The following is a 14829-nucleotide window of genomic DNA, read 5'->3' as shown; positions in this document are numbered from 1 at the left end:
ATAATAGAGCAAAATCTATAAATAATGAATAAGTGTATGTTGTAAAGTTTATATAAATGGAATACTAAATTTAAAATTATATACATTTCGGGTATTATTAGAGTAAACGAGCCGGTTATCGGGCGGGTATTACTAAATCCCATACTCGCACCCGATTTTTTTTATATTTTTAATCCCATACCCGGCTGACCCATACTTGTCGGGCTTCGGGTATACCCGACCTGTATGTTCGGGTTTCGGGGATACCCATTGGACTCGGGCTTTTTGCCATCCCTACTTGTGCCGCAGAATTGTGTAAAGGGAATTGTGTCAAACCTGAGTTCTTAGCTAAGCTCTAACATTTTGGTTCATTCGATCTTGTCAGTTGTAGATACAAGCAGCCTCTAAGTCATGCAACATAAGACAAAATTGACACCCACTCAATATTCCATACACACAGTTTTTGGGATCACGTGCAACCTAGACACCGAAGATCCAAAAGGCATCTCTAACACAAATTTACCACAACACAACTAGAGTAAAGGGTTAGGCATCCTAAAAATTCTCTCTCAATACTCATTCTCTCTAATATTACCATGTTACTTACTCTTAGGGGCTATTTGTTTTTTCAGAAAAGAGCTTCCTGGCCTCTTATGTATGCATCGCGCAGGTCACGCGCAGACATTTTGGTTTTTAGACTGTTTATTTTCTCAAAGACATCTCATTAAAAAACCTCTGCGCATCCTCTTTTTGATGCAGATATGGATTCTCCTCTTTTAACCTCTGGCCTAATATCAAAACACGCTTCTTCTTTCTCATGAGCCCCAAACCCTATCACCTCTCCACCCATTCTCCTCACCAGCCACCACCCTCCCACTTGCCGCCACCCTCCCACCGTCTGCCACCATCCCACTGTCCGCCACCCTCCCACCGTCGCACCCCTCCCACTGTCGCACACGTCCCACCGTCACACCCCTCCCACCTCGTACACCCTCCCACCGTCACACAATCTCCCACTAGCCGCCATCATCATCAACACCGCCATCGTCAACAATCGGGTATGTTTTATGCTTATTTTCTTTTTTTTGGTTGTTAGTTTTCAGAAATTTGGTGCTAGTTTGCTGAATTTTTGGTGTTTGTTTGCTGAAGTTTGGTGTTAGTTTGATGAAATTTGGTGTTAGTAGTATGAATTTTTGGTGTTATTTTGCTGAATTTTGGTGCTACTTTGCTGAATTTTGGTGTTACTTTGCTGAATTTTAGTGTTAATTTACTGAATTTTTTGGTGTTACTTTGCTGAATTTTGGTATTAGTTTGCGGAATTTTGGTGTTAGTTTGTTGATTTTTTTTATTGTTATTCATGCCTATTATTTCAGTAGCTTGCAGAAGTTAAAAAACAAACAGTCTTCTTCTTGCAGACTACAAAGATTTGGTCCACCTATTCAGCTACAGATGTCTGAAGATTTGGTCTGCAGACTACAGACGTTTTACCTCTAAAAAAACAAACACCACCTTAGTTTCACATTAAAAGGTGAATACCTCTTCACTCAAATTAACCCCACAATATATGTCAAAATTTAAAAACTGGAAAGCAACCTTACTCAAATAAACCTATTAAAATTCGCTAGTGCATACAATATTTGTTTTATTAATCACGAAAATGGTATGACATGAAATCTTTATCTAACTAATTTGGTAATTTATAATTGTTTCTTGTTTTCTATATCACATGTTTAGTGTTTCTCCCTATTGTAAGAAGTTATATAACCAATTTTTAATTATTAACCAAGCGCAACTAGTTTAGCTACCAAACCTCCAGGTTTTCAATAAATTGTCACCACTACAACCAACATTCCACACATAAACTGTAACTTCACTTGAAAATGGTTAACATACAAGAGTTCAGAAACACACAGCGAGCAGAAGGTCCTGCCACAATTATGGCCATTGGGATCGCAACACCCCCTAACTGTGAGCTCCAAAGCACATATCCGGATGACTACTTCCGTATAACAAAAAGCGAGCGTATGATAGATCTTAAAGAAAAATTCAAACGTATATGTAAGTTAAATGGACACACATGCTTTTCCACGTTATCATAATTCGTTATAGTTTTCTTGGTAGTCGAGTTAATTTATTATCTATTATGCTTATTATTATTTGACTTGATATTTGTCTTTAACTTTGTTTGTTATAATTCTATCTCTAGTTGACGAGGCATGCTATTCTTACCCCACCCCAACTCTCAAACAACCATTCAATGAAAAACTCAAACGTCCGTTTAAAGGTAGGGAGCTATGACGCAAGCCCTAACCTTTAAACGGCCGTTTGTTTGACGAATTTTTAAATGGATGTTTAAAAGTAGGGTTATGAATATTATAACTCATTATCATTAGATTGTTAGTTTCATTCTAATTTATTTATATAAAAACATCTTGTTTTCGTTTATTCAATACACATAAAATATTATTTACCTGTTTTGTTTTCCGTTTGAGTTCTTTCGCTCATCTCGTTAAATTTTATAATCAAATCTTTTTGTTGAAATGTAGGCGAGAAATCTATGGTAAAAAAACGATACATGCACTTGACAGAAGAGATCCTGAAAGAGAAACCAAACATGTGTTCATACATGGCACCATCCTTAAACGATCGACAAGATATTGCTGTCGCGGAAGTACCAAAGCTCGGTGAACAAGCCGTGACTCAGGCGATCATGGAATGGGGACAACCCAAGTCGAAAATAACCCACTTGGTTTTCGCCACATCATGTGGTGTCGACATGCCAGCAGCCGATTACCAGCTCACAAAACTCTTGGGCCTTCGTCCTTCAATCAAACGTTTTGTGATGTACCAACATGGTTGTTATGGTGGTGGCTCGGTCCTTCGTATGGCGAAAGACTTAGCTGAGAACAACAAGGGGGCCCGAGTCTTGGTTGTGTGCTCGGAGTTGAGTAGTGTGGTAAGTTTTCATGGGCCGGGTGAAACCAATATTGATAACCTTGTAGCCAGGGCTTTGTTTAGTGATGGTGCAGCCGCGATGATAGTTGGATCGGACCCATTGCTTGATGTCGAAAAACCACTATTTGAGATCGTTTCGGCTTCACAAACTATTGTCCCTGATAGCGAAGGTGTACTTGATGGACATCTTAGAGAGGCTGGGCTTATATTTCATATCAATGATAAAATTCCAAAACTTGTCTCTAAGAACATTGGAACAATATTAAAAGAGGCCTTTCAACCATTTGACATCATGGATTGGAACTCAATATTTTGGGTTGTGCACCCGGGTGGCCCAGCAATATTAAACGAAGTGGAGGAAAAATTAGCTCTGAGGCCCGATAAACTTCGGGCCTCGAGACGTGTGCTCAACGAGTATGGAAATATGTGGGGTGCTACCGTCTTGTTTATCCTAAACGAAATGCGACGCTCTTCGGCTACATTTCGTCTCCAAACCACTGGAAAGGGTTTAGAATGGGGAGTGCTGTTTGGGATCGGACCCGGGCTCACTGTTGAGACGGTGGTCCTTCGAAGTGTGTCCTTGTGACTTAGTATCTTAGTGTGCACTATTTCATCATGCATTGAGTACAGTACGTGTTTGTATTAATAAATAAGGCCAATAAAAATGTTTACTCTTTGACGTTTCTATTACATTTGAGATGTTTCTAACTCTTCAAATAAATCTTTGTCTTTATTTCATTTCAATATAAACTTATCCTGCTCTTCGAACGAACCACAACTTGTGGTTGTTCATGGTGGCGTCAGGCATGTAGGGTTTTTTATTAGTATTTGTGTAGGGATTTTTTTATTCTAGTATGGAAAATGACCAAGATGCCCATCATATTAGTGGCACATGGGTTAGACTTAACAAAGGATGGGGCTGTTTGGTAGCCTCTGTACAAAACCATTTTTTTGGTGGTGTCAAATTCAATTTTTGGTGGTGCTTTAAAATACTAAGCACCAAATAACACACTAATAAATAAACACACCACCAAAAAAATAGATTACAAAGCACCAGAGGTTATACAACACCATTAAATTGATTTTTTAAGGGTGAAGTTGTTAATAGCACCATTAAATTGATTTTTTGAAGGTGAAGTTCTTAATAGCACCAACAAAGTGAACCAATCAAAACATTTTGTTAGACATCACATGGATCATAATCCTACAGTTTTTAATTGCACTCATCCTATTCAATCAATGGATCAAATTAAGCATCTAAAAACACAACCTTTACACCCATATATATATATATATATAGACACAATGTTCAAATCAAAATCTTTTTAGATAGAGAAAAATGTTAAGGAGGAGCAAAGCATCACCGGAAAGTTTTCCGGAACGGCTTCCACAGTATCAAGAAACCGGCGATGTGGTGTAAAGTGTATCAATGGCCTTATCTACGAAGAGACACGAGATTTTTGAAGACCTTTCTTGATGATTTTATGCATGATGTCATCAAATACACCGAAGATACTCGACGGAAAACTATTACGGCGATGGACGTCATTTATGCTTTGAAGTGACCAGGATGTACAATTATACACTATGTTGATTTGGTTTGATTGTATGTGTTTAAATTGTTATTTTAGGAAATGACTTTATAGAAATCATGTTTGTAACTCATTCTTTGTAGCTTCCTATGAACATGTAATTTTATTTTATTATGTTTTATACATTTTTGTTTGTATAGTTTTTTGTTTTATTTGCCTTTGTATTAGATCTTGGATGTTTTATAAATAAAATAAAACTAAAAAACATTTGTTCAAATGGTGGTAAATGCATATGACACGTGTTAGAGATGGTTTCTATCAATGATTTTTTGGTGGTATGTTTAGATATTTAATGGCGGACTAATTTGGTTTCTATCATTGATTTTTTGGTGGTGTTTAGAGATTTAATGGTGGCCTGATTTGGTTTGGTGGTGTGTTTAGAGATTTAATGGTGCTCTTATTGAGCAGCACCAACAAATCCCATTATTTGGTGGTATATTTGTTGGTGCTCTCCAAAAGAACTCTCAAAAAGGCATAAATCCTAGCACCAAAAAACTGCTTTTGTACTGGTGTAATGACCATTCAGATGCTACCTCTTAATGGTTTAAAACCTCTGAATGAACAAGAGGTAACCTCAAGTCTGAATGGTTAAGAGGTAACATCTGAATGGTAAATCATCACATGTCACATTCTTCTACCTTCTCATTGGTAAAATTCTTAATGATTCCATTAAGAGGTAGCCTATTAATGACCATTCAAAGGCTACCAAAGAGCCCCAAGATGGATGTTGTTAAAGGTTTGAATAAAAATGGAACACCTAACAAAACTTTTGGAGGTAAATCGATGTTGTAAATCTTTTGCAGGAAATTGGATATACATGTCAAAACATAGGGAGCAAAGTTGAATTTAACTCTAAAGGTTAAGATAAAGATAAAGAGTAGGAACAAAGTAATAAAGAGAAAAATTACAAGTCTGGTTCGAATCTTCGTCAAAAAATTGCTCGATGATATGCTGAGGATATCGATAAAGAGATTCGATTTATCCAGGTGCCAAAGGATAGAATGTTGGTGGTTTCGGATCAATTTAAGTTGGAAAAGATGGGTTTGTGTGATATTGGGCAGAACTTAAAGTTTAAGTGGAGCTTAGAAGGAGATGCAAAATTGAAGTTATTAGCTATTCTGTTAGCTAGCTGAAGGTAAACAAACAGCCCCTTAGAATCACAACGTATTGACTAATAACCAAATGCTAATAATCAAGAATATATATAAGATGTTTGGGAAATTACGAAACTATACATGTAATAATACTAAGCATCCCATAAATCATAAATAGTATAAGACTTCGTCACTAGAGGCAACAATTAATTAACAAAGGAAGAAAGCAATTCGACTTTCAATAAATCTAATTTGAACATTTCTTCATAGTTTTTAGATTTTTATAACTTAGGTTGACTTAGATATTTTTCTTATGTAATTACCATTGTATGCAGTTGTTGACAATAAATTGTACATCATTCTAATTTTCATAACCAACTTGGCCGATAAAAAATCATTTATCGGTCATTAATTTGAAGACGAAACAATGAGATGATAAAGACCGACAAAGAATGCATGGAACTTTTAACTATTAAACGGTCTCCTTTTTTCTTTAACTTCATCAAGAAGGAAAAAAAAAACCACACTCAAATCTTTTTTATTTAATTCCATCGTACCTAAGGAAAGAATGACAATTTGTAATTGAACCAATTTAAAATACAAAACTATAGAGGGGGGATGAACCTACGGACTAAAATTTGCGTTGAACAATCCAAACACAATCAATCACACATAACACACATTATGGGATATAGATTAAGCTAAAGAAGAAGGTATATGGACATGATTTGTTGTACGTTGCTGAATGCAAAATGTAACTGAGAATATGGCATTTGTTTGTTTAAGTGGACTTTTGTATTTAGTCTAATTTTTGTGCATTAACACGCCGTAACGGGGTGCATGGTTCATCGTGTTTGCGTCGTTCGGTTTTGTTTTTTTTAATCCTTTTGTTTTACGAACTCTTCTAGTGTTGGTGATCGCTGACGACGGTGTGATATTGATGCTACTTGGCACGAGTTTACGCCCCTACTACTTACTTTATTACGATGTATAAAAATTAGTTAGTTAAAAATAATTTTTATAAATTTGATTTTTATTTTTCTGTTTTAATTTAATTAAATTAAACAGAATTTAGTTTCAACTATTGTTTGCAAAAATTAATATCAGTTTTATAAATAATTATTTAAAGTTTTATGAAATTTATTTGTTCGAAATAATAATTTTTATAAAACTGAAATATGCATTCTATATATAAAAAATTAAACAGATTATTTGTTTAAGGATTTATTATATATAAGTTTAAGAAAAATAAGGTATCTTAAAATAGGTTTAATACTTATGTTTGAACTAATTAAATTGATTAGGTGAAATATTTTTATAAAAATCAGATTTAATGATTCTGATTAGTTTTATAATATAAAACAATTTATGTATTTATATAATTTGTTTTATAGTTATTTGGGAAAAGAAACATGTTTAAAAAACATAAAAAATGGGTGTAGCCCGTCTCAAAGAACCAACGACAAAAAGGTTAAACGACAGTTAATGTTGATTGTCGACACAAAGGTTAAACGACATTGATTATTTAAACGACAATGACACCATTTTGATAGACCATGTCGTTCCGATCAGTCAAAAACCTAATTAACCTAGTAGCTAGGGTAAGTCAAATATCGTTTCCACCAAAAGCATGTGGTCAGCATCACACTAGTTGTTCGATTGTCTAAGCTATTTACAAACAAGTGTACAAAATAATTATGAAGCTTACTAATTTTCTTTGTTTGTTTGATTGATTTAAAAAGAAGTCAGAGTGAACTCACTAATTGCAATTAACTAAGACAACGGTTTATTAATTAGGATTGCAAAACTTAACTAAGTGAATTAAAAAAAACTATAATTTGGAACAAGGCTCACACCCGGTTCAATAATTGCAAGACCGGTTCTTACACATTTTAGGCTTAATTTAGTTGCACTTGGTGATTAACGGGTTTAGTGTCACGTGCATAGATACCGAGAGTTATCAACGTTATAGACAATAGACCGCAATGCACTTCGTTACCAAGAACACGTAAACCCTATCATATAGCAAGGCATAATTGCACATATTCATTCCATGAAGTCAAATTTCATAACTCACTTGACAATTCATGAATCCAATACCAATAAAAGACAACTACTAAAAGCTTTAGACATTCAAGCACAACTTATCACAAACTAAATCATAAACAAAATATTGAAACCCTAGAAATCTTACAAAAAGCTACACCAAGGTAAAACCTGGGAAGATTAGCCACTCATGGTGTAAGAGACTCGAACACCGGATAATGAACGTGAGACACGAACCATGAACCTTAAAACCTCTAACGTGACCGGATGATTGTTGAAGTTATTAGGGTTTGGGTGTTGGTGGTAGTTGAGGATGGAGTGGTGATGGTGAGAGGATGATAATGGTGGATTGGTGGAGAAAGGTGAGGAGAGAGGTTAGTGGTGGAAAGCTCCCGAGAATGTGTTTTTTTTTTAACCACAAGTATCTTCATTTTAAAACCCGTAACTCCGCTAAAAAGCATCATGTTTTCGATCAAAGAAGTCCCAAAACGAAATCAGCATCAGAGGGTTTTAGAGGTTGTGTCGGAGACTCGGTATCCCGGCGTTGGCGACTCAACCTCGGTCACAACATTTTAAATTTCTACCTACGCGAGTGTGTGCTGACGCGAACAATCCAGGTTGCGTCGCCGACGCGGCTTTAGCTCGTCGGTGACGTAATGTCTAGCCTTGGTTCCTGATTTCTTGGTTTCTCGTGTCTCGTTGATCCTGGTTCCATCTCGATGCTCCGTAAAGTCTCCGAACTGCTCCTTAAACTTCGTTAGACCTGGCAAACACAAATTATATCAACGTAGGCAATTCGAAACTCAAATTTATGTAAAACACACATTTTAAATACGATTAAACACCGGTTTTCAACCATGCATCAGAAAATTTCGAATTTTTTTCAAAAATGTCCTTTAAGCGATTCAAAAAGCATGATTAGCAAAGTCAACAAGGGATTACACAAACCATTTGGTCTTTTGTCATGGTCAAGTTCCAAAAATTTGCATGATGGGTATTCTATGAGTTTTTCTAAAAATTCCAGGTGGTTGTTTGGGAATAATGATGTGTGTAAAATGCAACATATAAATTACATCAAATGAGGCATAAAACTAACCCTTCTTAGTACTAATGTTGGAAAAAGTGTGCTTTTGTCTTCCTTTTGTATTTTCAGGACCGAATGAGATTAAATGAACAAAAGGAACAAATATGCAGCAAAAACTAACATATATACAAAGAAAAGGAATAAACGTGGCATGCCCGACCCCTCGACAGCATCTTCCCAAGCAAAAACAAGAAACAGAAGGCTGACCACGGCCCCGTGCCCAGCGGACACAGGGGCGTGGCCAGGTGTCTGCTGAAAAGACAAAGTTGTAGAAGCTTCTATTCCCAACACGGGGGCATGTCCAGCTCAACACGGGCCGTGGTCAATGCTAAGATTCGTAGAATCTATCAAATCTTGATAGTACAGATACGCTTCTGCACACGGAGCCGTGCCCAGCAAACACGGGGGCGTGTGGAGCCTAATACAGACAATTGCAATTAATGAAGAAAGAGAAAGAGGATGGACACGGGGTCGTGTCCAATGGACACGAGGCCGTGTCCGGGCTTCTGTGCAGGCTATAAATATGGGTGCTTGGTTCACTTCAAAGGCATCACTTGGCAAACCACCTCTCTCCCACTTCACCATCACTCCACCACCACTACAACACCCACATCCACGACCATCACCCATCATCCACCTTAGAGTGTTTGTAGTAGTCTCGGGATCCAAGATTGATAGTAAGAGTTCTTGACAATCAAAGGTCATGTTTGCCTAAGTCTCTTACATCACTTGGTGAAGACAAGCATTTAATGTAATACTTTTGATTTTTAATCTTTTCGCACTTTTTATTTGGTTTTGTATTAATGACTCTAATAACTAGTTTTTATGTTGAAGGTGAAACTTCCTTATCATTTGTCCGTGGTGTCTTGGCATTATTTTACTGTCTATATAAAATAAAAGATTTTCACCATTCATATCTCTACGGTCTATATAGAGATATGTTAGCTACCTGGTCGGGGGTTAAGGGAATGCTTTGGTAAGGTTCTTGCCTTGTTTAGTGTATAGATCCTGCAAGGACCTGAGTCAAGCTTACTAGGACCTCCTTCAATACCCACTGGTATTGGATGGCGGGGGTGCGAATGGCTTGATCCCCTCATATGTAAACTACTATTAATACATTAACCCGGCTACTTGGGATTGTATCTCTGCTGACTCAAACCACTTAGCCGAGGGTAACGTCGCCTTCAAAAGAGGGGCCTACCACATTACGCATTAATAACTTAATTAATTATCTTCCAATATTCCAACCCTTTGGGATTGTATCCTTGCTGACTCAAACCACTGGGTTGAGGGTAACGTCACCTTCAAAAGAGGGGTCTACTACTATAACTAAGATAATCTCTTAAAAAGTGCAAAAGTGGAGAAATCATCAAAGGTTACATTAAAGGCGAGTCGGATCCAAGTGATTCATCTTGTCTATCTGTTTTTATTTTATTTTTATTTTTAGCATTTTAGGTTTTTTTTTTATTTTTCATGTTTAAAACCTTTTCTAAAATTTTGATTTGATTAGACAATGAGGATAAACCAGTACTAAAAGCTCTTGTGTCCTTGGACGACCTCGGTATCTTACCAACGCTATACTAAGCTCACGATGGATGCACTTGCCCATATGTGTGTTTAGTGTTAGTAGAATATCGTGTTTTATAAATTTAAAACTTGACTAATGTGTTAAAAAGGGCTTAAAATATCAATAAAAATATAACACTCTCGACACGCATCAAATAGTCCGCCTAAAAAGTTGGTTGTGTTATGCATATCACATATGATACCCTTTTCATGTGAGATTTTGAGCCATGTATACATGTTACATTTATATGTTTCTTTCTTTAGTGTGCCATTAATTCACATGTTATAGAACTTACAACTTTTGATGTATTTAAGACCATAGACCCATTACGAGCACAAGAATGATTAACGCACTAGGATAAACCTTTTTTTTATTTTTACACCATTTTATATCAACCTTATCCAAAATTAATCCTGTAATTGCGAACTTTGAGCCTAAACCATTCATTTGACTAACCCACTTAGCCTTTAACCACTTAACCTTTTAATTTTAACCCGAGTGATGAAAATTTGATATTAGGTTGTTTTTGTTTGTAAATATTTTGTAGTGTAGTTTGCTAAAAAAATCCAAAAATACAATGAAAAATAGATGAAAATCATTGTGAAAAAGTCGAAAAATATATCGTTGTTCTTTATTGAATAAAAGGCGAAATTGTGCCTTGTAGTTGATTTGGTTAGTTAGTTCGTTTAATAGTTAAATGTAATAAGAATCAAATTTTCATCGCCTTACCCACTTTCAAATATTCCATTCCATACCCTTAGCCTAGCCCCGTTACAACCCGTTAAAGACCTTCTGACTTGTGCCTTGGTTTTGTGTAAATTGGTGGAGAACGATTGAGTTGCAAGCTTGTGTGGATATGTGTGCTAATCGGTTTGTGTGATTCATCATAAATACTAGTGCATCATTACTAGTTACATGTTTAACCGAGTGGAGAGAACTTTGTGAGGGATGTGTATAACGTGCTAGTTTTTAGGGCGGGTTAATCTTGGATAACCATCTCATGGGTTTAAAATTGTAATACCCGTTTACCCATTGAAATGTTGTTGATTGTGAACCATTTTTGACATTAGAACTTAACTTGATTTATTAAGGATAGGGAGTGTATCGTTTTGTTCGACCCACGTGAAAAATGAAAAATGAATTTGCTTGAGGACAAGCAAAAGATAAGTGTGGGAATGTGATGTGTGGTTGAAACTCTGATGTTCTACGTATTTAAATTTGCGAGTTTTGTGTGGATTTGAGTGTCGAATGATCTACTTTGATGTGATTAGTGTTTTGCAGGTCTGATGGAGTTTAAGGAGCAATCCGGGAGCTTTACGAATCATCGGGATGCGATTCGGACCAACACGGTGCGAGAAACGAAGAAAACTGGAGCCAAAGCCGGTTATCGTTCAATGATGACCTAGTGTTGTGTTGTCGACGCGTTGAGTAGATGGGAAAAGCCCGTAGGCAGCAACCAAGGGCGTCAAACTCAAATATTGCGTCGCCAATGCAAGGACATCGCGTCGACGACGCGGCGACAGAGTTGAGCGTGCCATTTTGCTTTTATTGACCAGTTTAACAGGGTTTTTAGGGTATTGGGAGCAGTTACGTATTTGAAAACACCATAATCAGTTCTTGGAGCCACTTCTTGAACCTCTCTCAACCTACACCCTCTTCATCACACACATTCATCTCAATCATCTTAAACCTAATTCCATCGTTAACCATCATCCAATCATCTAAACCCTAAAACCTCATCTAACCATCATTACCATCAAGATCAAGGTACGAGTTTCAATGACTAGCTCTTCGTATTCACCAACCGGTGTTCATGTTGCAACAGTCATGAGCGGCTAGTTCTCACGGGTTTCACCCCGGTGTAGATTTTTGTAACATTTCTAGGGTTTCTTATATGTGTTTAGTATTTGATATATGACTAGTTGCGTTAAACGTTTGAAGCTTATAAAAATGTCTTGCATTTGTATTGAATTAGTAAATTGTCGAGTGAATTGTTAAATTTGACTTTATGAAATAAGTATGTGCAATTATGCTTTGTTATATGTTAGAGTTTACATGTTCTTTGTAACGAAGTGCATTGCGGTCTGTTGTCTATGACGTTGATAGCTTTTGGCACCTAAGCAACGTTACACTACACTTGTTAATAATCAAATTTAACTAAATCAAGTATTAAACCGTGTAGGAACCCTAGCTTTTGCGATTATCGAACCGGGTGTGAACCTTGTTTTAAATCATAGTTTTTAATCAAGCAATTGAGTTTTGTTTTCAAAAACTTACAATCAATTTCATAGCTAGTAGTAGACTTTTTGGTTCAATCTAACACTTCTGTCAAACCAAACAAAACAAACTATAAACAAGCAAGCTTCATAATTTGCACCAAAGTAATAATTAACCAAGTCTTGACATAAACCACAGAATCTTCATGGTTCGACACCCCGACTGCCACAAACTATTAGCTTGAGGTAATTAGGGACTATAAATATTATCTTTGATCGGGGCGCGACACTCCGATTAAATTTTGGCGCCGTTGTCAAGGTGTTCGTGCGCTCTGTGTCTAGATTTTTGTTGATTATTTGTGTGATTATCTGTTTTAGTGCTTTGTTTATCTTTGCTATTTTAGCTTTCTTTGTTACGCAGGTGTGCTATTTGTGCAGATTACATATAGTGTATGCGTATGAGGACGTCTGGGAGAACCTCACCGTTAGCGTTCGAACCGGAGATTGAGCGATTAGTAAGGAGGAACTAAGCTAACCGGTTGGAGGCAACACTTGCCCCTAACCTATTGGTGTGTGTTGGATGTGATATGTTTTATTGATATTTTAAGCCCTTTTTAACGCATTAGTCAAGTTTTAAATTTATAAAACACGATATTCTACTAACACTAAACACACACATGGGCAACTGCACCCATCGTGAGCGTAGTATAGCGATGGTAAGATACCGAGGTCGTCCAAGGACACAAGAGCTTTTAGTACCGCTTTATCCTCAACGTCTAATCAAATCAAAATTTTTAGAAAAGGTTTTAAACATGAAAAATAAAACTAAAAATGCTGAAAAATAAAAATAAAATAAAAAACAGATAGAAAAGATGAATCAAAATTGGAAGGTGACGTTACCCTCAACCCAGTAGTTTGAGTCAGCAAGGATACAATCCTAAAGGGTTGGACTATTGAAAGATAATTAATTAAGTTATTAATGCGTAATGTGGTAGGCCCCTCTTTTGAAGGTGACGTTACCCTCGGCTAAGTAGTTTGAGTCAGCAGGGATACAATCCTAAGTAGCCGGGTTAATGTTTTAATAGTAGTTTACATATGAGGGGATCAAGAAATTCGAACCCCCGCCATCCAATACCAGTGGGTATTGAAGGAGGTCCTACTAAGCTTGACCCAGGTCCTTGCAGGATCTATACACTGAACAAGGCAAGACGCTTACCAAACCATTCCCTTAACCCCCGACCAGGCAGCCAACATATCTCCATATCGACCGTGGAGATATGAATGGTGTAAAGCTTTTATTTTATATAGACAGTAAAATAACGCCAAGACACCACGGACAACTGATAAGGAAGATTCACCTTCAACATAAGAAACTAGTTATTAAAGTCATTAATACATAACCAAATAAAAAGTGCGAAAAGATTAAAAATAAAAAGTATTAAACTAAATGCTTGTCTTCACCAAGTGATGTACGAGACTTAGGAAAACATGGCCTTTGATTGTCAAGAACTCTTACTATCAATCTTGGATCGCGAGACTACTACACACACTCTATGATGGATGATGGTAGTGGATGTGGGTTGTGATGGTGGTGGTGGGTGAATGAAGTGTGAGAGAGGTGGTTTGCCAAGGGATGCCTTTGAAGTGAACCAAGCACCTCTATTTATAGCCTGCACAGAAGCCCGGACACGGCCCCGTGTCCATTGGGCACGGCCCCGTGTCCACCCGTCTTCTCTTTCTTCATTAAATGCAGTTTGTCTGCATTAGTTGACCACGCCCCCGTGTCTGCTGGGCACGGCCCCGTGTGCAGAAGCGTATCTGTACTATCAAGATTTGCCTGGATTCTGCGAATCTTAGCGTTGACCACGGCCCCGTGTCCGCTGGGCACACCCCCGTGTTGGGTGATAGAAGCTTCTACAACTTTGTCTTTTCTGCAGACACTTGGGCACGCCCCCATGTTCATTGAGCACGGGGCGTGTCCAGGCTTCTGTTCTCTTATTTTTGCTTGGGAAGATGCTGCCGAGGGGTCGGGCATGTCACGTTTAATCCTTATCTTGTATTATTGTTAGATTTGGCTGCATTTTTGCTTCTTTTGTTCATTTAAGCTCATTTATCCCTGAAAATACAAAAGGAAGACAAAAGCACACTTTTTCCGACATTAATACTAAAAAAAGGGTTAGTTTTATGCCTCATTTGATGTAATTTATATGTTGCATTTTACACACATCATATACCCCCACACTTGAATCTTTGCTTGTCCTCAAGCAAAACTCTTTATAATGTGGCTTACACACCC

General features: G+C 37.2%; 1 protein-coding gene across 5 annotated transcripts; it reads left to right on the top strand.

The window, feature by feature from the left end:
• Nucleotides 1-717: 717 nt before the first annotated feature.
• Nucleotides 718-3631, top strand: LOC110916566 (chalcone synthase 2). Of its 5 annotated transcripts, none has more exons than XM_022161269.2 (3): nt 897-1037; nt 1395-1507; nt 2526-3628. In XM_022161269.2, exon 3 carries the CDS (start codon nt 2537-2539, stop codon nt 3518-3520), a length of 984 nt encoding a protein of 327 aa, XP_022016961.1. In that variant the 5' UTR covers nt 897-1037; nt 1395-1507; nt 2526-2536; the 3' UTR covers nt 3521-3628. The 5 variants fall into 5 exon arrangements, with proteins under 5 accessions (XP_022016960.1, XP_022016961.1, XP_035841135.1 ...); XM_035985242.1 differs by having other exon boundaries at nt 902-1037; nt 1381-1507; XM_022161268.2 differs by lacking the exon at nt 1395-1507 and having other exon boundaries at nt 718-1037; nt 2526-3631.
• The last annotated feature ends 11198 nt before the right edge of the window (nt 3632-14829 follow it).

This window comes from Helianthus annuus, chromosome 16 (assembly GCF_002127325.2).
Source record: "Helianthus annuus cultivar XRQ/B chromosome 16, HanXRQr2.0-SUNRISE, whole genome shotgun sequence".
Classification (NCBI taxonomy): Eukaryota; Viridiplantae; Streptophyta; class Magnoliopsida; order Asterales; family Asteraceae; genus Helianthus; species Helianthus annuus.
This window is presented reverse-complemented; position numbering and strand designations above follow the sequence as displayed.